The 23,839-nt window shown below is 39.6% G+C and overlaps 1 protein-coding gene and 2 pseudogenes across 4 annotated transcripts in view; 1 reads left to right on the top strand and 2 right to left on the bottom strand.

The window, feature by feature from the left end:
- The window catches only part of TMEM62 (transmembrane protein 62), a 71,160-nt gene extending 50,147 nt beyond the window's left edge, over positions 1-21,013 (bottom strand). Inside the window, exons 1-4 of one of the 4 annotated variants that reach the window (XM_037834163.1) lie at positions 20,567-21,003; positions 20,181-20,292; positions 18,917-19,054; positions 14,156-14,201 (exon numbers count right to left, since the gene is read on the bottom strand). In XM_037834163.1, the coding sequence (XP_037690091.1) occupies positions 14,156-14,201; positions 18,917-19,054; positions 20,181-20,292; positions 20,567-20,746 (476 nt within the window). In that variant the 5' untranslated portion in view covers positions 20,747-21,003. Of the gene's footprint in view, positions 1-14,155; positions 14,202-18,916; positions 19,055-20,180; positions 20,293-20,566 lie in introns of those variants that run through there. The other 3 variants (XM_037834164.1, XM_037834165.1, XM_037834166.1) reach the window with 3 other exon arrangements.
- Positions 3,664-5,165, bottom strand: LOC119532102 (annotated as a pseudogene).
- Positions 14,548-15,544, top strand: LOC119530921 (annotated as a pseudogene).
- Positions 21,014-23,839: the final 2,826 nt, after the last annotated feature.

The raw sequence follows: 23,839 nt of genomic DNA on the forward strand, positions 1-23,839 counted from the left end.
TGAAAATCAGTTGGATATGGATGTGCGTTTCTCTCTGAACTCTCAGTTTGATTCCATTGGCCTATATGCCTGTCCTTGAGCCAGTATTATGCTGTTTTGATTAATGTAGCTTTGTAATGCCTATTAAAATCAAGAAGTGTAAGTCCTCCAACTTTGTTCTTCTTTTTCAAGATAGTTTTGGCTATTCAGGGCCCTATACCTTTACATATAAATTTGGTGACTGGCTTTTCCATTTCTGAAATAAGGTTGTTAAAATTTTGATAGGCATTGCATTGAAACTGTCAATTGTTTACAGTTTGTTAACTGAAATATCTTAACAATATTTAGTCTTCCAATCCACGAACATGGAATATCTTTCCACTTATTTAGGTCTACTTTGATTTTTTAGCAATGTTTTGTAGTTTTCCACGGATAAGACCTTTGTTTCCTTGGTAAACTTATTGCTAGATATTTGATTGAGTTGCTATTGTAAATAGAATTTTTTTCTTGATTTTCTCTTCAGATTGTTCATAACTAATGTATAGGAACATTACTGATCTTTGCATGTTGACCTTGTATCCTGCCATTTTGCTGAATTTGTTTATTAGCTCTAGTAGCTCTGTTGTGGATTTTTCAGGGTTTTCTGTATATAAGATCATGTCATCTGCAGATAGGGAAAGTTTTACTTTTTTCTTTCCAATATGGATGCCTTTTACTTCTTTTTCTTCCCTATTTGCTCAGCTGGAATTAAAGTACGAAGTTGAATAACAGTGGTGACAATGAGCATCCTTGTCTTGCACCTGGTCTTAAAGGGAAAGCTCAGTTTTCGCCATTGAGTATTCTATCAGCAGTGAGTTTTTTATATATGTTCTTTATCACATTTAGGAAGTTTCCTTCTATTCCTAGTTTTCTAAGTGTTTTTATGAAGAAGTGGTGCTGGATTTTGTCAAATGTCTCTTCTGTGTCAACTGAGATGGCAATTGGTGTATTAACAATAATTGATTTTTTATGTTGAATCACCTTGGCATACCTGGGACAAATCCCACCCAATCATGATGTATAATTCTTTTGTTGTGCTGCTGGATTCAGTTTGCTAGCATTTTGTTGAAGATTTTTGCATCTATATTCATAAGGGATATTGGTCTGTAATTTTCTGTTCTTGTGGTATCTTTATCTGGCTTTATATTAGGGTGATGTTGGCTTCAAACAATGAGTTCAAGAGTGTTCCCTCCTCTTCAATTTTTTGGAAGACTTCGAGTAGTATTGGTGTTAATTCTTCTTGGAATTTTGGTATACTTCACATGTGAAGCCATCTGGGTCCTAGGCTTTTCTTTTGTTGGGAGCTTTTTGATGACTGATCCCATTTTTCCTAGTTACAGTGATCTGTTGACATCTTCTGTTTTTTCTTGAGTCAATGTAGGCTGATAGTCTGTTTCTAGGAATTTGTCCATTTCATCTAGGTTATCTAATTTGTTTGTGTACAGTTGCTCATAGCATCCTCTTAATGATTCTTTTTATTTCTGTGGGGTAGGTAGTAATGTCCCCCTTTCATTTCTGATTAAGGTAATTTGGGTCCTTTTTTTACTCTTTATCAGCCCAGCTTAAGGTTTGTCAATTTAATTGATCTTTTCAAAGAGCCAACTTTTGGTTTTGTTTATTCTATTTATAGTTCTAAATGCTCCTGTTGTGAGGTTACGTCCCTGATTTGAGATCTTTCTTCTTTTTTTAATGTAAGCATTTAGAACTATAAATTTTCCTCTCAGCACTGCCTTTGCTGCATCCTAGTTTTGGTATGTTGTGCTTCGTTTTCATTTGCCTCAAGATACTTCTTAATTTCACTTATGATTTCTTCCATTGCATGTGTTTAATTTCCACACATTTGAGGATTTTCCATTCTCTCTCTGTTATTTATTTCTATCTCCATTCCATTGTGTTTGGAAAATATACATTGTAGGATTTCAATATTTTTTAATTTATTAAGACTTGTTTTGTGATCTAATGCATCTATAATGGGGAATGATCCATGTGCACTAAAGAAAGTATTCTGCTGCATTTGGGTGAAATGCTCTGTTAGATCTAATTGGTTTAAAGATCTAAATGGATCTAATTGGATCTGTTAGATCTAATTGGTTTAAAGATCTAAATGTTCTGTTAGATCTAATTGGTTTAAAGTATAGCTCAAGTCTCCCATTTCCTTACTGGTCTTCTGTCTAGATGTTCTGTCACTTATTAAAAGTGATGTATATATTTTTTAATGTTACGTTGATTTATAAGAGCTGCTCTGGGCAGTTACAGTTTGTTTACAATGAGGAATTATCTAACTGTGAACATACTGTACATTGCAATCAGCAGTCATCATGGCAAGAGAAAACCACGGCCTACTTGCTGCAGCCAACACAAAAATAACCATAGAACAAGTAGGGAAAAATGTAGGGATTAAGGTAGTATTTGCTTTTTTTTTTTTTTTTAATTATAAAAGGAAAAGAATACAACTCTTCAGAAATGTTAAAGGAATATCTTGCACTTATTGAAAGATACCAGAATACAAAATTACAGTTGCGTGACTTCAGGCCTTTCCCATCTCCTCAAAGAGCAGAGATGGGAAAACAGTTGAAGGCAACAAACAATTCTGTAAAACAGAAAGACTCAGAAACCCTACAAATATGATTAAAATCTAAACTTTGCTTTAAAATTTTTTAGTATATCAAAAGGCCTGCTTTAGTGACATGCTACTCCCACCATAAAATAACCCCAATACTCCCCTGTCAGGAACATAAAGCTTAAGCTGACCAGCCAACTCATATTACTGAAACCCTATGTCTACAACTACATGTGTGTCTTTCAAACCAGAGCCACCAGGTTCACATGACCGCTACTGCTAGTAATCTGCATCTACCTGTTACTGGACCAATTCCCACTCCCTTTGGAAGGATGGGCAGGGCACAATGAAGCTCCCTAAGTGATAGGGAGAGAATAATGGCCTCAAGTAGCCAACTTCTCACGCAATGCCTCTTCCACCCCAACTCAAAAGGAGATCCTCATTACTAACCAGACTACTTGCAACAAATTTGCCTTCCAGTGATTAGAATGGTTTTCTCCTTTAGAAAAACACACATATCCACACGCCCATATATACAATTTTTTTGTTTTTACATTTAAATATAAAAATACTACTCTGTTTTGTGTTATAAATGGAGGACCAAGCAATAGGAACTTTTTCTTCTTCTTAAGGTAGGGTTATCCATCAGTTAACACTCTTCAGCCTAGGGCATTTAGCCTCAAGCAAGGGAAGCATAACAGCAAGAGATCAAGGGCATTTTCCTCCTAATCTCCCTAACCCTTCCTTCTCTAATAACTCCCACTTCAAAAGGAAAGTTGGTTATAATCTTTTTTTAAAAAATGGAACTTCCCACCAAAAGTGGGGGAGGGTATATTCTCAGCTAACTACACAGTAAGTCAAGCTCCCCTCACCTTAGCTAACCTCACAGAAAAAGTCCTGCTCTCCTTTCACAAACACGGATGCTCTCTGTCCAGACTAGACTATGCCTACTGGACAAACACACCTAATTAAATGGAAGCAGTGGTTATGTTCCCCCTCCCTCCCTTCCCCACTAATGCACTACTTCCTCAGTCTTCCAAAGCTTCTATGATAGGATAAAAAGAGGGGTGGGGTGGGTGTGAAGAGATTAAGAACTTGACCCCTCCACCCAGGCCCAGAAAAGCAAGAGTTATTAACTGGGCATGAGGGAAATAAAAGACCTTGATATTCTGCCCTTTGAGTTACAACTGGGACAACTGGGAGAGAGGAAAAGTGGGAGTGGGGTGAAGAACTGGGAGAGGTTTGATGGCTGGAGGTCTAAGTCCACTTAGTTCTTGTACTGGAAGGGCTCATCGCTGGTCTTGTTGAGCAGACACGTGTGTATGAGGGCTTCTGTCACCCCAAAGGGGTCACAGTCGGCAGAGGGGCAGCGGTCTTCAAAGTAACTCTTCTTCTCCTGGCCAACCATCCAGGGAATGCAGATGCTGGCACCACAGTTGGCTACACCAGCAGAGAAATCATTGATGTTGGAGGTTTCGTTGAATCCAGTTAGGTGCTGGGCATTGTCAAGGTCCCCCTTGGGATCGTAGGCATGGATGTGGTACTGATGCCACTTGCTTAGTTTCTCGATGGACTCCTCAATGTACTTCAGACCATTCTCTTCTCACATGGCCTTGGTGCTGAAGTTGGTATGGCAGCCAGCACCGTTCCAGTTACCAGGAATGGGCTTAGGATAGAAGGTCGCTATCACGCCAAAGTCTTCACATACAAGATGCAAGATGAAACAGGCTACCCAGAGATGATCTCCCATGTCGATGCCTTCACAGGGTCCTATCTGGAATTCCCACTGGGCAGGCATGGCCTCAGCATTCGTTCCTGCGATCTTGATGCCGGCATACAAGCAGGCCCGGCAGTGGGCCTCCATGATGTCTCTGCCATAGGCTCTGTCTGCTTCCACTCCACAGTAATACAGGCCTTGGGGCCCAGAGAAGCCATTGGAAGGCCAGCCGAAAGGGTGTCTGTCTGTCCCCATCAGGGTATATTCCTGCTCCATTACAAACCGGGGGTGCTGGTTTCTCACCATGTCCATTATCTGTTTTACAGGAGTGCCTTAAATTGGTCTCTACAGGCTTTCGGTTGTACTTGAAGACTTCACAGAACACTAGCTTGTTAGGGTTCTTGCGGAAAGGGTCACGAAACATGGCAACAGGGGTGAGATACATGTCACTGCTGGAGCCTTCAGACTGAAAAATACTAGAGCCATCAAAATTCCACTCGGGCAGCTCTTCTACACACTTGGGTTCACTGTCCAGGGTGCGGGTCTTACAGTGCAGTCCTTCTCCAGTGCCATCGATCCAGATATACATGGCCTGGACTTTCTCACCCTGGGGTAGAGCCACGTATACCTGCTTGATGCCTTTGTTCAAATGGGAATTTGCTGAGGTGGCCATGGTGGAAGGTGTTCTGTGCAGCAAGCAGGACAGAGGGCAGGAAGGCCGCGAGAGCAAAGTGAGAGGAGGCACGGTGTGCAGGTCAGACGCCCAACTCTTCTCTCATTCTCAGCTCTCTAAAAGTGATGTACTTTTAAACCATTTATTTCTCCCTTCAAATATGTCAATATTTGCTTCATATATTTTTGAGCTCTCCCATTAGGTGCATATATATTTATATTTATAATTATAATGTGTTCTTGTTGAATGACCCCTTTATCAGTATATAGTGACCTTCTTTGTCCTTTATTTCAGTTTCTGACTTCAAGCCTATTTTATCTGATATTAATATTCCCACCTCAGCTCTCTCTTGGTTACTATTTGCATGTGAGTTTTTCCCATCCTTTCATTTCAATCTACTTATGTTTTTTAATTTAAGCTAAGTCTCTAATAAACAACACATAGATGGGTCATGCTTTTTAATCCATTCTGCCAATTTCAATCTTTTACTGAAGAGCTTAATTGATTTACATTAAAAGTAACTTCTGATAAGGCAGGCCTTTCTTCTGCTATTTTGCTATTTACACTTTGTAAGTTTTATACCTTTTTGTCCCTCAATTCTTCCCCTAATGCCTACTTTGATAAATATTTGATTTTTTCTTCCTAAAAAAAGGCTTTATTATTAATTTCTTTCAGTTGAAATTTAGAATAGTTTTCCAAGTTCCAAAACAAAAATGGAAATTAGTTTTCTGAGTATAAATGCTGTTTGTTTGCAGATTATTAGGGAAAACTGACATCTTTACATTGTTAACTTTCTTCCAACCAGAAATATAGCAGTGATTTCTTTTTATTTGTCTTTTTTATATCTCAACAAAATTTGTTTTTTTTTCCAAATAGTTTCTGAATGTTTGGAGTTTCATTTATCAAATATTTTTGAACATTTACCATGTTTGATTTTTTGTAGTAAACAAATTTGAGTTCCTTATCATTTCTTTCTTTTTTTAAATGTAATTTTATCGAAATATATTCACATGCCATAAAATCATCCAAAGTGTAAAACAGTTGTTCACAGTGTCATCATATAGTTGTGCATTCATCACCACAATTTTTGAACATTTTCATTACTCCAAAAAATAAAAACAAGATTAAAAATAAAAGTAAAAGAACACTCAAAACGTCCCTCCTCCATATTATTCATTTACTTTTTGTCCCCATTTTTTCTACTCATTTGCTCATACACTGGGTAAAAGGAGTGTGAGTCATAAGGTTTTTACAATCACACGGTCACACCATGTAAGCTATATAGTCATATGCTCGCCTTCAAGAATCAAGGATACTGGTTTGCAATTCAACAATTTCAGATATTTCCTCCTAACTATTTTAATAAACTAAAAACTAAAAAGGGATATCTATATAATACATAAGAGTATCACCCAGAATGTCCTTTGGATTCCATTTGAAATCTCTCAGCCACTGAAACTTTACTTTATTTCAATTCTCCTCCCCGTTTTGGTCCAAAAGGCTTTTTTCAATCACACAATTCAGGGTCCATGCTCATTCCTGGGAGTCACATTCCACATTACCAGGGAGATTTATAATCCTGGGAGTCATGTCTCATGTAGGGGGGAGGGCGGTGTGTTTACCTGCTGAGTTGGCTTGGAGAGAGAGGCCACATCTGAGCAACAAGAGGTCCTCAGGCTCATTTCTTTCTGTATATATTTTTTCATGTATTTTCTTTGTGGTTACTATCGGGCTAAAATTTAACATCCTAAATCTATGATGATTATGTTTGATTTGATACCAACTGTGCCGGTTTGAAACTATAATGGACCCCAGAAGAGCCATGATCTTTTAATCCAATCTTCTTGGGTGGAGACTTATGATTGAATGTTTCCATGGAGATGTGATCCACCCAACTGTAGGTGAGCCTTTTGATTAGATCATTTCCATAGAGATGTGAGCCCTCCCATTCCAGGTGGGTCTTAATTAGATTACTGGAGTCCTTTAAGAGATCACACAGAGAACAGAGAAGAAAAAATGCCCCAGGATATGCTAAGCCAGGACCCACAGAAACTGAAGGAACCAACACAGACCCAGATGCTTGGAGATGCAGACAGAAAGACATTTGGAGATGCTAAGCTAAAAGATGAAGCCCAGAGTTTTCTCCAGAGAAGCTAAAAGAGGGCTCCCAGATGCTTAGAGAGAAATGTCCCAGGATAACCAAGCAGAGAGCTGAGAGAAGCTAAGAGAGACAGGAGAAAGCCATTTTGAAACCAGAACCTGGGAGCAAAGGACCAGCAGATGCCAGCCACATACCTCCCCAGCTGACAGAGGCATTCTGGATGCCATTGGCCTTCCTTCAGTGAAGGTATCCTCTTGTTGATACCTTAGTTTGAACACCTTTTTGGTCTGTGTTGGCTCTTAGTTTCTCCCCAAAATGTCTCTCTCAGCTTCTCTGCACTGCTCTTCTCCATGAGCTCTTTTAAAGGACTCCAGTGATCTAATTAATACCCACCCTGAATGGGTGGGGCCACACCTCCAAAAAATAATTTAATCAGAGTTCTCACCCACAGTTAGGTGGGTCACATCTCCATGGAAACACTCAATGAAAAGGTTCCATCCAACAAGACTGGATTAAAAGATCATGGGAGGTGACACCATCAATATGGCAATGTAAACAGCTATGGAAAACTGCTCTCCAGAGATTCAAGAAAAAAAAAAAAAGGACATTTCTGAATTGTTTGAAACTCTGGAGGAGGATATAGACTGCAGAAGGACCCTGCAGATGCTAAATTGAAGAAAGAGAAGAAATATTAGGTAGGAGTCTTCTGTCAAAGACCAGCCAGTCCTTCCCCACCCCATCACTGGGGCTTAGTGTGGGAAAGGCACAGAATCAGCAGACAGGAACCCTCCCACTAGGAACACTGATTTTAAATCTCACAGCAGTGAGACACATCCCCACTGTTTGAAGACCCAGGGGACAGGGGAAGACAATTCAAGGCCCAGGTCAGTGAGGAACAAAGAGACCAAAAAAACGTGGACAGAGACTGTGTTTCCAACCCTGGGTCTGAAAACCCTTCCCCCACCATTGAGGGAAGTAGCAGCTGGTGGCCATTTCCTTGCCTTGGGGATGGCTGGAATACTGGGTCAGCTGAGGAAGTACTCTGCGACAGGTGTAGCCCCACATTGAGCCATATTTTGGCCAGCAAAGTGAGGGCATAGGAATCCCACAGTTTCAGCTCACCTGGGTAGATAAAGCCTGTGCTTGGAGGAAAAGCAGGCCTCTGAGGACAATTAAGTTGCCAAACAGTGTCATCTGCTGGACAGTCTGGAAAGTGCGAGTGAATGAAACACTTAAAAAGATGCTTCAGATTCTTCATTAGGACCAGAGGAGCTGGTCTACATGCCCTGCACAGAAACCCAGCCCAGTTTGGGTTGAGAAATACAGACAACCCAACTGTCAAAGCAGGGCTCTAAAACAAACCAGGTCTTGCTAACTGATGGAAAACAGAGCACCACTGGAAGCCAGCAGATCTATATTACCATATACGATGAACTTGCTGGGGTACCCAGTGTCAACCCCCCATCCCTGTGGCAGGCCATGGGGCTGCCTGATTTGGGGGGAAGACTGAGGATACAGCCAATCTGATGACTGGCCAGTGAGAGAAACAATTAAGTATAGAGTTCAAAGAAAACCAACAAGAAAATCCAAGGCAAAAGAGAGAAAATAACCTCCAGAATAAACTAATCAAGAAAATCAGATGCCTAGACAGCAAAAAATCATGAGCCACACCAGGAAACACGAAGATATGGCCCAGTCAAAGGAACAAACAAACACGTCAACTGGATTCAAGAGTTGAAACAACTAATTAAAGATATTCACACAAATCTTCTAAATCAAATGAATGTGTTGAAAGAAAATGTCACAAAAGAGATGAGGGATATAAAGAATACACTGGGTGACCATAAGGAAGAATTTGAAAGCTTGAAAAAACAAATGGCAGAACTTAAGGGAATGAAAGGCAGAAGAAGATTCATAAACTTGAGAACAGGACATCTGAAATCCTACACACAAAAGAAGAGATAGGGAAAAAATGGAAAAATATGAGCAGGGGCTCAGGGAACTGAATGAGAACATGAAAAACATGAATATATGTGTTATAGGTGTCCCAGAAGGAGAAAAGAAAGGAAAGGGAGCAGAAAGAATAGAGGAAATAATCACCGAGAAATCCCAACTCATGAAAGACCTAAAATTACAGGTCCAAGAAGCACAGCATACCCCAAACAGAATAGATCCAAATAGACCTATGCCAAGGCACTTACTAATCAAGACTGTCAAATGTCAAACACAAAGAGAGAATTCTGAAAGCAGCAAGAGAAAAAGCAATCTGTCACATATAAGGGAAGCTCAATTAGACTATGTGTGGATTTCTCAGTAGAAACCATGGAGGCGAGAAGGCAGTGGTATGATATATTCAAGATACTGAAAGAGAAAAACTGCCAACCAAGAATCCTATATCTGGCAAAATGGTCCTTCAAAAATGAGGGAGAGTTTAAAATATTTAAAGATAAACAGACACTGCAAGAGTTCATGAACGGGAGACCTCCTCCTCAAAAAATATTAAAGCGAGCACTACAGACAGATAGGAAAAGACAGGAAAGAGAGGTTTGGAGAAGAGTGTAGAAATGAAGATACCAGGAGATAGAAAGAGGGTAAAAATTGGACATTTGATGCTCAAGGAGTACAGAATGTTCAACAGGATTGATTGTATAGATCCTGAAATGGATAGCACAATATTGGGTGATGGTGGCACAATATTGTAAATACACTGAACAAAGATGACTGTGAGTATGATTGGAAGAGAAAGATTAGGGGCATGTAGGGCACCAGAAGGAAAGATATAACTTAGTGAAACCTGGAGTGGTCAATGATTGAGATTGAATGTACAAATATAAGAACGTTTTTACATGAGGGAGAACAAATGAATGCCACTTTGCAAGGTGTTAAAAATGGGGTGATATTGGGGAAAAACGCAATCAATGCAAACAAGAGTCTGTAGTTAAGAGTAACATTGTAATATGATTCCATTAATTTTAACAAAGGCAATATACCAAAGCCAAATGTCTTTAAGTGGGGGGTATTAGGGAAGGAGATGGGATTCTTGGCATTGATGTTGTTGTCTGATTTTAGTTTAGTTTAATTTTCTTTTGTTGGTTTTTAGTTGTCATTTCATTTCTTTCTCTCTTTTTTTGCCTCTTCCTCTTTTTTTGTGGAAGAAATGGAAATGTCCTCATATAGACAGTGGTGGTGAATGCATAACTAGGACTAAGGTAAATCAGATTAAAGAGTAAAGGACGATATTGACAGTGTTTTCAAAGGTAAACTTCTTTATGAGACCAAAGGAAGAGATGTTTATTGGGTGCAAAATCTATATTTTTTGTAGCACACTATATAATTTAACTTGTATGGTCAGTTTATTTAAACAACATAATTACATGAAACATTGAATAGAGAGTGAAATCTGGTTGGTTTGTACAGGTTAGTGTGAAGCCCCAATACATCCCAGAGTAATTTGGGCAGAGAATAAAAATGTATTTGCAAAGGCCCCTTGAGGAACTGGAGGAAAATGTGGAAATATTAAATTTCCCCACCTGGGTAATTAACGATATTCTCACAAGCATTGGGGGCTACCAATTTAGAAGGCTGAGCCCTCGATCTTGGGGCTTCTCATTATGAAGTTTATTACTGCAAAGGAGAAGCTAAGCCTACTTAAAATTGTGCCTGGGAGTCATCCCCAGAGAACTTCTTTTGTTGTTCAAATGAGGCCTCTCTCTCTAAGTCAACTCTGCAGGTAAACTTGCTGCACTCCCCACTATGTGAGACATGACTCTGAGGGGTATAAATCTCCCTGGCAGTGTGGACATGACTCGTGGGGATGAGCGTGGCCCTGGCACTGTGGGATTGAAAAAGGCTTCTTGGACCAAAAGTGGGGAGAGAAATGAAACAAAATAGAGTTTCAGTGGCTGAGAGATTTCAAATGGAGTCAAGAGGTCACTCAGAAGTTATCTGTATGCACTATATAGATATCCCTTTTCAGTTTTTAGTGCATTGGAATAGCTAGAAGGAAATACCTGAAACTGTCGAACTGCAACCCAGTAGATTTGATTCTTGAAGATGAATGTATAACTATGTAGCTTACACGGTATGACCATATGATTGTGAAAACCTTGTGGTTCACACTCCTTTTATCCAGTGTATGGACAGATGAGTAGAAAAACAGGGACAAAAATTAAATGAAAAATGGGGTGGGATGGAATGCTTTGGTTGTTCTTTTTAATTTTTATTCTTTTTTTTTTTTTTTGGAGTAAGGAAAATGTTCAAAAATTGTTTGTGTTGATAAATGCACAACTATATGATGGTACTGTTAACAGCTGATTGCACACTGGGATGATTGTATGGTATGTGAATATATCTCAATAAAACTGAATTAAAAAAAAAGATCATGGCTCTTCTGAAGTCCACAACAGTTTCAAACTGGCACAATTGGCTTCTTGCAATTACATATTCCTGTCTTTCATTAAATTTTGGAAGTTTTATGCCATTATTTCTTTGAATATTCCTTCTGCCCCTTTTACTTTCTTCTCATCTGGGACTCCCATAATGTATATATTGGTACACTGGATGGTGTCCCACAGACCTCTTAGGCTCTCTTCACTGTTTTTCTTTCTTTTTTCTCTCTGCTCCTCAGCCTGAATCATTTCAATCATCTTGTCTTTGAGTTCACTGATTCTTTCTTCTGTCAGCTCCTATCTGCTGTTGAAACCCTTTAGAAAATTTTTCCTTTCAGTGATTGTGGTCTTCATTCTAGTAGTTCTGTTTGGTTCCTTTTAGAAATTTCAATCTGCTTATTGACATTCTCATATTGTTCATTCATTGGTTTCCTGCTAACTTTTAGTTCTTTCTGTGTGTTTTCCTTTATCTCCTTGGGCATACTGAGGATCTTTTTTAAAAAAAAGTCTTTGTCTATTATGTCAAAGTCTGGTCTTCTTCATGCATAGTTTCTGGATTTTTATCTTGTTTCATTGGGTAGGCCATAATTTCCTGTTTCTCTGTTTGTCTTGTCATCTTTTGTTGCATGCTGCACATTTTAATATTTTGAAGTGTTAATTCTGGGATTTAGTCTCTGAACTGTCTGCTCTTTAAGTTTGCACACAGCTAGTGATATGACAGAGATTTCCTGAGTGCCAGGTGCTAATTAAAACAAATAAACCAATGCAAAAAGCCCTTTTCACAGTCTTTGCAAATTGGCTCTGCATTGGCTGGTGTTCTCCTTTCGGGTATAGCCATCCTGTCAACATCAGCCCCAGGTGAATGTGAAGTGCAGGGTCCTCTCCATCCTTTCTGAGCCTGAGTTCTGTCCTGGCCTGTGCTTGCTTGTGACACTAAGAATTCCCCCATTTACAGGAATTCAAATGCCCCCTATACTCCCTATGAAATACTTTCTCCCTTTCAAAGTTTTTCTATTGCATGACTTAAACAGGTAATCCCTTTACCCAGGCCACTTTGCCCTAATTGTTTCTTACACTGCTTTAGCTGTCCACAAGCTGTTTCTGCCTGCAGGGCAAGTTCTAGGAGGATGAGCCAGAGACAAGTATCAGTCTTTCAGGCTGCCACTGGCAATGACATACAGGCACCCCAGTATGCACAGAGGGGTTACTCTGCTCCCTTCAGAATAAGGCCAGGGACCCACAATGGGGGTGTAGACTGGCTCCACACCAACCTGGCAGGGGGTGGGGGAGGGACCAGCAAGGGTTCCACAAATTCTCCTACCCATTTTTAAAGCTGCAGTTTCTTGATTTGGCACTGGCACAGTTACTACAACCCTTTGATGTTTACCAGAGTTTTGAGAAGATGACTCTGCCAGATTTTGCTAGTTGTTTAAAGTTATGGTGACTCTAATTATGTAAATTCAGTTATTTAACCTATGCTTTCCAACCTGTCATCCTCAAATTGATATCACCATTCCCATATCCATGAACTTTGTTCAGATGAGTGTGTCTTCTATTCATTTCAGGCTCTCCTCCTATCCTTTCAATTTCATCTCCGTAATTCCAATCTCTCCCTCTTTTTTTCATTTTACCCCTATCTTGTTTCTTTTTTTGTTGTGAGATTACCCTATATAAAACATTACTTGTTCACTTAAGAACCTATACTGGATTATGAACTCTTATTACCCATCACATCTAAAGTTCTATTTGCCACTTAAAAGACCTCCATAAATTGGCCTTAAGCTACCCATTCAACATCATACCAGACCTGAACATGAACTTCTATTCTGGTAATATGAGTTTCTTTACTTCCTTCCCAAAGCTCCATTCTAACTTTTAAAGCTCTGTTCATATTGATCATTTTGTCTAAAATATACCCCTTGGCATTTCTTACTAATCCAAATGCTATCCATATTTTAAGACTGGATTCAATTTTCATTTCCTTTGTAAAGACTTCTCTAAGTCACCCCATTCCAATCTATGTCTTTTCTGGTTTTTCATGGTGGTGTTATCATGTGTACCATATAATCTAGCATTTCATCAGCCATTTCTTCATGTTCTTTTCTAATTGTTTTGTAAACAATTGTTATCTCCCTTAACTAGACTAATGCAGAGACCACATTTTTTTTTAATATTAACTCTTGTATCTCTCATATTACCTAACTAGTAATAGATTCTCAATAAATACTCGTTACTTGATTGATTGACATTGCAGAATAAAGTTATTGAATACACCTGTACTGAAAGTGCAATTACAAGCAAAATAAGACTCCAACTCACTGAAGCTAGAGGTTTTCTGCCTCAGAGCTCCCTAACCCTTTTCACATTCCTGGCACATAAAGAAAATTTTAATATTTGTGTATCACATACTGAGATGAAAGGACAAAATAGCCAGGAGTGACCAACTAATAAAAGGCATTAAAGTATAAGAAATGAAAAGAACTAAAGGAAAAAAAATCCAAACAAAAAGAACTGAATCTGTCAAAGCACACACACACACACACACACACACACACACACGCATACCTCCTTTTCTAAATTACCAGAGGTTCTTTATGTAGAAATTTTATCTGTTAAAAAATGTTTTCACCCATTCATTGAATTGACTGTACTCTCCCTGTTGCAGACCCTACATAGTGGTCTGTCTTCATTACAGTACCTGTAATAATTCTCAACACTCTCCAGACTTGGGATATTGAATGCATCTATATTAAAAAGGAAAAAGCAAACATGTTAACAATGAAAGAAAAATGACAGTTCTTTCTATAACACTTTAAAATGTAGAATTCCAATCAATTAGATTGATAATTTTTAAAACTTGATGGCATAACAAAATTCAGATTATCTGACAATTTATTTAAGGTCCCTGGTATATTAGGGAATAACAGGTACCTTGAATTATGCACTATTCAGAATAAATCAATTTGAAGTTAAAAGACTGGGTTGTTGTTGCTGTTTTAATCATGTGTTTCTGCAAGTCAACAGGGAGTGAATTCATGCCTAATTTATTGACCCATGTCAAGTGCTTCTAAACAGCAAATCATTTAGATTATGGGGACAAAGTCCTTGTATTGTTAAATCTTAAAAAGATTTAGTGGGAAAAGAGTTATATAATGGCAAGTGGTAAGTTTAAGAACATCATAGAAAACTTCTGAAAATATAATGATTTTATAGAACTTGACAGCCTGTTTGCAATAGCCAAAGTTGTTCATCAGCTTTGACTTCCAGGAATCCACTACATTTTCAATAACTTTAGAGAGTAAGCTATAAAGTCAATTTGGGACAAAAGAGATATTAACATGTATGTAATCCTCTTGCTAAATAAAAGAACAACTGTGTTACAGTTAAATCTTAATAAAGATTAGTTCCCTCCTCTATCTTAACACAGTGTATAAATATCTGTAAACATATGCCCTAAACATTTATGCCTATACAAGTCAAATTACATTACTATGAACACCAAGGGACTATCCAAATTATCTTACCACAAGAGTCTTCTTGTCATTTATTATTTGAAGTAAAGAAATCAGTATCTTGGCTTGGAAACTTTTAAAAATACATAGAGACAACACCAGAGGCTGAGCTCAAGATCTGACAAGATAGCCTACTCCACAGGATTATCAAGGAAACCCAGCATTTGCTGGCAGAACCAGTTCCCATATTAAAGCAGAACCAAAAGAAAACAGCGCCCATTATTTTCATGTGGTCATTGCTGGCCCCCAAGATTCCCCCTTTGAGGGAGGGACTCTTAAACTTGAACTCTTCCTTCCAGAAGAATACCCAATGGCAGCTCCTAAAGTACATTTCTGACTAAAATATATCACCCTAATGTAGACAAGTTAGGAAGAATATGTTTAGATATTTTGAAAGATAAGTGGTCCCCAGCACTGCAGATCCAGTTCTGCTATGGATCCAGGCTTTGTTAAGTGCTCCCAATCCAGAGGATCCATTTGCAAATGAAGTAGCAGTGCAGTGGAAGCCCAACTAAGCCCAAGCCATAGAAACAGCTAGAGCATGGACTAGGCTACATGCCATGAATAATATTTAAATCGATCTGATCAAGTGTGCATCATTTCTCCTGTTCTGCTAAGATGTGTTTCTTTTTTGTTTGCATTTAATGGACACAATCTTGGAAACATTACAGAATAAAAGCCTAGACATATTCAGTCCTTTGGTGATTAAATGCACATTAGCAAATCTATGTCTTGTCCTGATTCACTGTCGTAAAACATGAGCAGAAGCTAGAAGTATCATCTGGATTGTTGTGAAACATTTAAAAGCAGTGGCCCCTCTTCTGCTTTTATTCATTTTCCCCATCATGGTTTAAGTATAAAGCACTGTGAATGAAGGTAGCTGTCAGGGTTAGCTGCAGGCACCTGGGTGTTTTTCTTTATTTTATTTTTATTTTTGAAGAGGGGGTTAGTTTTATTTTAATTTTATGAGCTTCTCTCCCCCCACTACTTTTTTATGGGAATCTAATTAAATGCATTGGTTAAAAGCAGCTAACTAGTTCTTTAGAACATACCTTCTAGCTAAGTCTAATTATATTTAGACACTATAGATGACAAGCTTGATTGTTTGAACCAAAATGGGAACATTAAAAGCCCTCACTAATAACACTGAATCCTCCCTTCAAAAAAGAAGCTTGTCTTGTTACTGCAAAGGAGAGGCTAAACCTGCTCATAATTGTGCCTAAGAGTCTCCCCGCTAAGTGCCTCTTTGTTGCTCAGATGTGACCCTCTCTCTCTAACTAAGCCACCTCAGCAGGTGATCCCACTGCCTTCCCCCTATGTGGGATCTGACTCCCAGGGGCGTAAATCTCCCTGGCAATGCAGGATATGGCTCCCAGGAATGAATCTGGACCCAGCATCATGGGATTGAGAACATCTTCTTGACCAAAAGAGGGATGTGAAACAAAACAAAATAAAGTTTCAGTGGCTGAGAGATTTCAAAAGGAGTTGAGAGGTCACTCTGGTGGACACATATTCTTACACACCATATAGATAACACTTTTTAGCTTTTAATGTATTGGAATAGCTAGAAGGAAATACCTGAAACTATCAAACTCCAACCCAGTAGACTTGACTTTTGAAGACGGTTGTATAACAATGTAGCTTACAAGGGGTGACAGTGTGATTGTGAAAATCTTGTGGATCACACTCCCTTTATCCAGTGTATGGATGGATGAGTAGAAAAATGGGGGCAAAAGCTAAATGAAAAATAGGGTGGGATGGGGGGGATGCTTTGGGTGTTCTTTTTTACTTTTATTTCTTATTCTGATTCTTTCTGGTGTAAGGAAAATGTTCAAAAATAGATTGGGGTGATTAAAGTATGACTATATGATGGTAGTGTGAACAGCTGATTGTATACCATGGATGATTGTATGGTATGTGAATATATCTCAATAAAACTGAATTTATTATTTTTTTTAAAGTAGCTTATAACCATTTTGTATGGATTGTCTGGAAACTTCTTCAAAACTTACATTTTAATAAAATATTTTTTGTTATTCTAAAATATATATATATACAAATGGCTAAAAAGCACATGAAAAAGATGTTCGTCTTCACTAGCTATTAAGGAGATGCAAATTAAGACTACAATGAGATACCATCTCACACCAATTAGAATGGCTGCCATTAAACAGGAAACTACAAATGCTGGAGAGGATGTGGAGAAATTGGAACTCTTATTCATTGCTGGTGGGACTGTATAATGGTACAGCCACTCTGGAGGACAGTCTGGCAGTTCCTTAGAAAACTAGATATCGAGTTACCTAAGATCCAACAATTTCACTTCGCAGTATATACCCAGAAGATCTGAAAGCAGTAACATGAACAGATATTTGCACACTTATGTTCACAGCAGCATTCTTCACAATTGCCAAGAGATGGAAACAACCCAACTGTCCTACAACAGATGAGTGGATAAACAAAATGTGGTATATACACACACTGGAATACAACGCGGCAGTAAGAGAAGGAACAAGGTCGTGAAACATATGACAACATGGATGAACCTTGAGGACATAATGCTGAGTGAAATAAGCCAGACACAAAAAGAGAGATATTGTATGTTACCACTAATGTGAACTCTGTGAAAAATGTAAAATAAATGTTTTATATTGTAAAATGTAGGGGACCTAGGGATAGACAGCAACTAGTGAAGGGGGAACAATAATCTAATAAGAACAGATAAGATATGGAGAGCAATTTTAATGATATGGAAATGCTCAGGAATGACTAGGTTTGTTAATTTTCTTGGGATATGGTAGGAACATGTTGGAAGCAATGTAGTTAATTTAGGTTATTTGTTTTTCTTATTCCTTTGCTTTGTTTGAAATGTTTTTTTTTTAAGTTTTTGATAAAGTAAAATAAATATATATATCTAAATTTGCTATTTGTTGCAAAAGAATTTGATGTATACCACTAATTTGTAGCTGGAAAAAAAGGAAACATAAATATACTACAGAAAGTTCTAAGCCGAATATCGTATTTTAACTTATTTTTCTTAGCTGCTTTATAAGAACTATTTATAAAAAAAAGGCATTTTCTGATCAAACCAATAACCACATATTTTACCAGGTAGAATTTCATTTAAAATGATAGTTAAAAAAGAGGCACTCATCAGAAAATGAATAATCAAATGAAGTAGATGAATAAAGTACTTAAAAATCAACAAGAAAGTCAATCTTTATAAAATAAACAATCTACAATCAGGACTCTTTTGGAGAAGAGTTCATTTCCTTACTAAAACAACAATGATTATCTAAAAAATGGAAAGGGATTATCTATTTCTCTACCCAGGTATGTCAGGATTTGTTTGCATTTTAAAAATTTTAATTTTTAAATTTACATGCAGTAAAATTCACTCTGTGTAGAGTAAAATTCTGTGGATTTTGACATATGCATAGTCCTCTATCCACCACCCCAATCAAGATATGGAACAGTTCCATCACCCCAAAAATTCCCTCACGGTGTCTCTATAGTTATTTTCTCCCCCATCCCTAACCCCTGGTGACTAGAAATCTGTTCCCTATCTACAGTTTTGTATTTTCCTGAATGTCATATAAATGGAATTATATAGTTTGTAGACTTTGGGGTCAGCTTCTTTCACTTAGCAAAATGTATATATTTTTTAAACATTTGCCTGCATGGGTTTTTTGTTTGTTTGTTTTGGATTGATTCGGTTTGTTTGCATGGGTTTTGTTGGAAGTTTTTCTTCCATATAAAGAAGAAAGGACCATACTAACTCTCACCTCAAAGGCTAGCAGTGAAATCTGAACTTTAAAAATCATATTATAGTTGTGTTTCAGAATTGTAGCCTTCAGCATATCTAACCCTTAACAATATAAATTGGAGAATTTAAGTTCCTAAAGGAAAAATAATCTGTTCTTAATTATATATGGGTCTTGACTCACCATGATTTCCTCTGATATCCAGCCATTTGGTTTTTTCCAGGACCCTTGTCTTCTTTAGAATACCCTGGTAAGTTTGCCATTCTACCTCATGCTGCCTGGATCCCAGCTTGTCCTTTGTTTTGGCATCTGTCAGGTCTCCTGTAGGTTTATATAAGAATTGAATAACAATGCAAAATGAATTCCAGGAGGGTCAAAAAAAAGCACACTGAAGGAACAAAGAACGAAGTACTCAAAATGTATAAGCATAACTGCTTATGAGTCCATCTATATAAAAACAAGCCATCTAAAATGTTTTATTTGTTTGCAAGGGTTTTATTTGTTTGCTATGGGTTAGCAAGCTCTTATTTAACCTCCTGAGATATTAGAAATGGGTTGTGAAAAAAATCTTTAAACACACAGTACAAAATGCAGCACAAGACTTTGATAAAATGAAAATCTTTTATATGAAATTCCATCACTCTGGGCAGGTGCCTAATATTTATGGCAACCGTGTTTTCTGAACCCCAAATAATGATATGGAATCTGACCAAGTATTATTTTTAAAACAAGAAGCAATCTGGAAAGTGCAGTTTGAACAACGAAACAACAAAGTTTCTAGTAAACTAAGTGGAACATTTGAAATTGGGGTGCTTTCATAAAATGAAAACTGATACTCCATTATATCATCAGGGTTGTTTCAGTAAGGTGGGTGGGAAATGAGTTCCTCAGTAGACAAGATAGATGCTCCTTTAATTTCCTCATCAAGACAGTTTGGGAGCAAATGGTTACGCATTTGAAGAATGTATGAGCCCAAGCCACAGAAGTACCAAGGGATGAAGAAAAAGTGCTGAGACACTGAAGCCTGAAACAATTGATCATATAGAACTGACTAACAATGTGAAAACGGAGAGGTTAGCAAGATAAGAGAACTTGTGATTTGTGGTTAAAGGGCTTTCCCTAATTCTTTCTCAAATCCAGAACTGTAACAAAGAGAACAACAAAAATCAGATACAAATATAGCAGACAGCACACTGAGATGAGAGAATCATAAGCCTTGCTTCTACTGGTTTGGCAAAAAGCCTGCTACAGCGAATCATTTAGCCTGGCTCTTGACTCAGTTTCACCCGCAAAGGGAATTATAATGCACCATCCCTACCTCACAGAACTCACTTGGGGCCGTGGCCACAGTGTTCTCAAGCCCCCCAAAGCGAAAGGCCACAGCCCAGGTTAGTATTCTACCATCCAGACCACAGAAAAAACACAACAGCACAGCAATCCTCCCTACCTGTTACTAAGACGAGGGCTGGTTGAATGATGTCAATATTTTCAGAACAGAACTTCTCTAAATCTACCGCTCTGTCTCGATCCTGAAACCTGCTCACGTGAAGATCGGATATCTGCCGAAAGCAGGTATTAAAACAGAGATATCTGAGTCAGGAAGCGGCAGCATGGGCAGCGGCGGCTAAGCGGCTCTCTAGGACGGAAAGAAAAGGCAAGAATGCCAACCCCCTCAGGGAAAGACCGAACTCAGGCAGGGCCAGGATTAAACAGACTCTCGAGCTACAACCTGACAGAGGCCAGAGGCCGAGAGTCTGGGGTCCAAACTGGCGCGGGCTGTGTCCCCGCAGAAACCGCTCTGCCCCCGCCCCCGCCGGGCCCCCGCCATGTCACCTGCAGGCCCCAGAAGATGTTGCTGTCTCCAGGGCCCGGCGCTGGGTGCCAGCTCCGGGGGGCGCGGGGCTGGGGCAGCGGCGAGGACGGGCCAGCCAAGCCATAGTGCTCCAAGAGCACTGCCACCAGCGCCGCGGCCGCCAGCCCCGCGACCACCCTCAGCGCTAGCGCTGCGGCCATCCCGACCGCCCACCAAGGCGCGGCCCTCGCAGGCAGCCGGGAGCCACTCTGGTCGCACTTCCGAACTCTATGGTCGCGGGACACGAGCGGGAGGAGGCAGCGACAAAGGCGACGCAGCGGGCCAGGGCCGGAGGCGCCGCGCTAGTCCGTCGCAGCTGGCACCTGAGTCTCTCCCGACACCTGCCCCTCTCCGGCCGCCAGCGTCTCTGGGCTCTGTTTGCAAATGTAAAGCGGAAGAAGAAAAGAAAACGGAGACCCCCCTCCCCCCCCCGCCAACGCCGATCACAGTTGCCGAGTGGTGACAGGGAAGTTGTCCTGGGCCTGGTGCCCAAGGGCGGGTGTTAAAGTGCTGGCTCCTTCTTGCTCAATCATTCCTGACCTTCCTGGGTCAATTTCCTTACCTGTAAAACGGAGTTAATAATACCTCCCGAGCGTACTTCGCAGAGTTGTTTTGAGAATCAAAGTCAGTATGTAGGAGGACCCTTTTTAATTGCTGTGCTAATGTGACAGGTGGCTTTCCCCGGCCACTTCTGATTAACAGTGTACTTCCATAGGTTTTCTATAGATGTAATCTCTAAGTTTTTTAAAAGTTATTTTTTTCCTTAACCTAATTTCATATGACTTGGTTACATAATATTCCACCATAGTGGTATACTATTCATTTAATAAATATTAAGTACTTCCTAGGCACCAAAGAAGTATATTTAGTCTTTAAGTTATCTAAGCATTCCCTTATTGTTGAATTTTTGGATTGCTTACCATTTGTTGCTGTTCTGAATAAACTTTGAAATGTAAATAGCTGCTTTATTTTTTAACCTCCTTTGAGTTATTTCCTTGGGATATGTTGCCAGTTGTTAGGTCGGAGTCGTTCAAGAATCCACACAATGCAGCAAGTCAAAGTTTAAGTATAAAGTTTAAGATTTATTAGAGGAAGAAAGCAGGTGGCAGCCAGCGAAAAGAAAGAAAATGGCTCCAGCTCTCTTTCTGAGAGTGGCATTTTTTAAAGAAAAAAACCCACGTGGAGAAGGAAGGGTGTCCTGTGCTTTGAGTGGGTGAGCGCTTATCAACTTCTGAGCTGATTGGTTGCTAGGGTTCTAACTAACTACTCTTCTTTGATGTGCAGTTGTATTATCTATGTGGAGGAAGCAGACCTTTTGGCTTGCTTGTGGTCATTCATCTTATGGACCTATCTGATCTAGCCTTATCTGCCTTTTGGGGTCGAGGCGCCACTGTGACTGGGATTTCTAAAACAGCCTTCAACCCTTAGTTTATGGCATACCTGGTTTCTATGAGATAAGGTGCAGGGCCCTTGGATCAGACATTCCTTCTATATGTTAGACTCGTTTTTCTGGGATCTGACGCCAGTATTGGAATTATGCAAATTTAAATTCATTAAGTACTTTTGAGTACCTTTGGAATGCAAGAGATTGTTCTAAGCAGAAAACAAAGAAACCTAAAGGAAAGTAGTTAAAGAGCTATAGTTAATTGTCTTAGGACCTTATGTAGGGGAAAGAAATACACAAATTCACTATAAGAAGAATAGGATCGACTTCTGGCATGACAGCATGAGAAGCTCCACTGACCGACTCCCCAGTGAAACTGGTGAAATTATTTTTAAAACCAACCATTTTAAACCCTTAAATAGTTTTAAGGGCAAATGGAAAATGAAGAAACATCTATTCAGGAAAATCAAAAATTTGGTGAGAAAGGTGAGAGCTTGTAGTATGTGAACCAAGATCCCTCCTTCCCTCTCCCCTTCCCAGCTCAGTAACTTGGAGACTTCCCTCCACACTGCTGCAGCCAAGAACAAGGGTTCCCTCCTCGCAACCCTCCCAACCCCCAGCTCCCAGGGCTTTCTTCCCAGAAGGAGCAAGACTTCAGCATTTCTCATCCTGCCCCCAGCTGCCTGTGGCTGAGGCTAAGTCCTAGACAAGTGCAGTCCAGAGATGCAGACTCTTTCTCCACCCAACCCCTACTCCTGGAATGGAGGCTCTGCCTTGGGTGTCCTGCTGAAAATACCAGGGCCCTGAAACCCCTCTCCCCAGCTAGTGAGGCAATGGTTCCATGCCAGGAGAGGCAAACTGAGAAGACCTCAGGCTACAGTCCCCTCCTCCACCAAATGTTCAGCTCCTGAAGTGGAGGTGTCACTCAGAGAGAAGCTTTCCATTCTCCCTACCCTAAACTCCAGAGACCTGGCTCAGAATTTTTCCCTGGGGAGAAAAAAGCAGGCCATAAAACAGATAGCTCCTAACCAATTCCCAAAGGAACTGACTTCATTTGCAACCAGTCCTGGAGAAGTCTAAATCTAAAAGTAATCTCAGAAACAGTAAAGGTTGTTGGTCGGTCTCTGGAACTTTGGATATCTGTGTGACACTTGAGACTTGGAGCTGGAGCTTAGCAACTATGAATGTCAGTATCACCCCATACAACAACTGTTGAAAGAGCTGAAAAAGAGTTCAGACTTCAGTTAGAGATATGAATGAAGTGCATCTGGTTAGGACTAAGGCAAAACAAGCCAAAGGGAAGAGGATGATACTGTGTTTTAAAACTTCAACTTCTGTACGAGACCAAGGGAAGCGATGCTTATTTGGTGCAGGATCTATATTTTCTGTAGCACAGTAGATAATTCAACTTGTACAATCAGTTTGCTTGAACACTATATGTGCTGGTTTGAATGTATTATGTCCCCCAGAAAAAGCATTATTCTTTGATGCAATCTTGTGGGGCAGACATATTAGTGGGGATTAAGTTGGAACGTTTGGATTAGGTTGTTTGCATGCAAATGCATCCCACCCAACTCTAAGTGATAACTCTGATGAGATATTTCCATGGAGGCATAGCCTCACCCATTCAGGGTGGGCCTTGATCAGTGGAGCCATATAAATGGGATGACAAACAGAAGGAACTCAGTGCAGCTGTGAGTGACCTTTTGAAGAGGAGCTACAGCCAAGAGGGACACTTTGAAGAAAGCACAAGAGCTGCAGATGAGAGACAATTTGAAGACGGCCATTAAAAGCAGACTCTTGCTCCGGAGAAGCTGAGAGAGGACAAATATCCCAAGTGCAACTAAGAGTGACATTTTTGAGGAACTGC

This window comes from Choloepus didactylus, chromosome 4 (assembly GCF_015220235.1).
Source record: "Choloepus didactylus isolate mChoDid1 chromosome 4, mChoDid1.pri, whole genome shotgun sequence".
NCBI classification, from domain to species: Eukaryota; Metazoa; Chordata; class Mammalia; order Pilosa; family Megalonychidae; genus Choloepus; species Choloepus didactylus.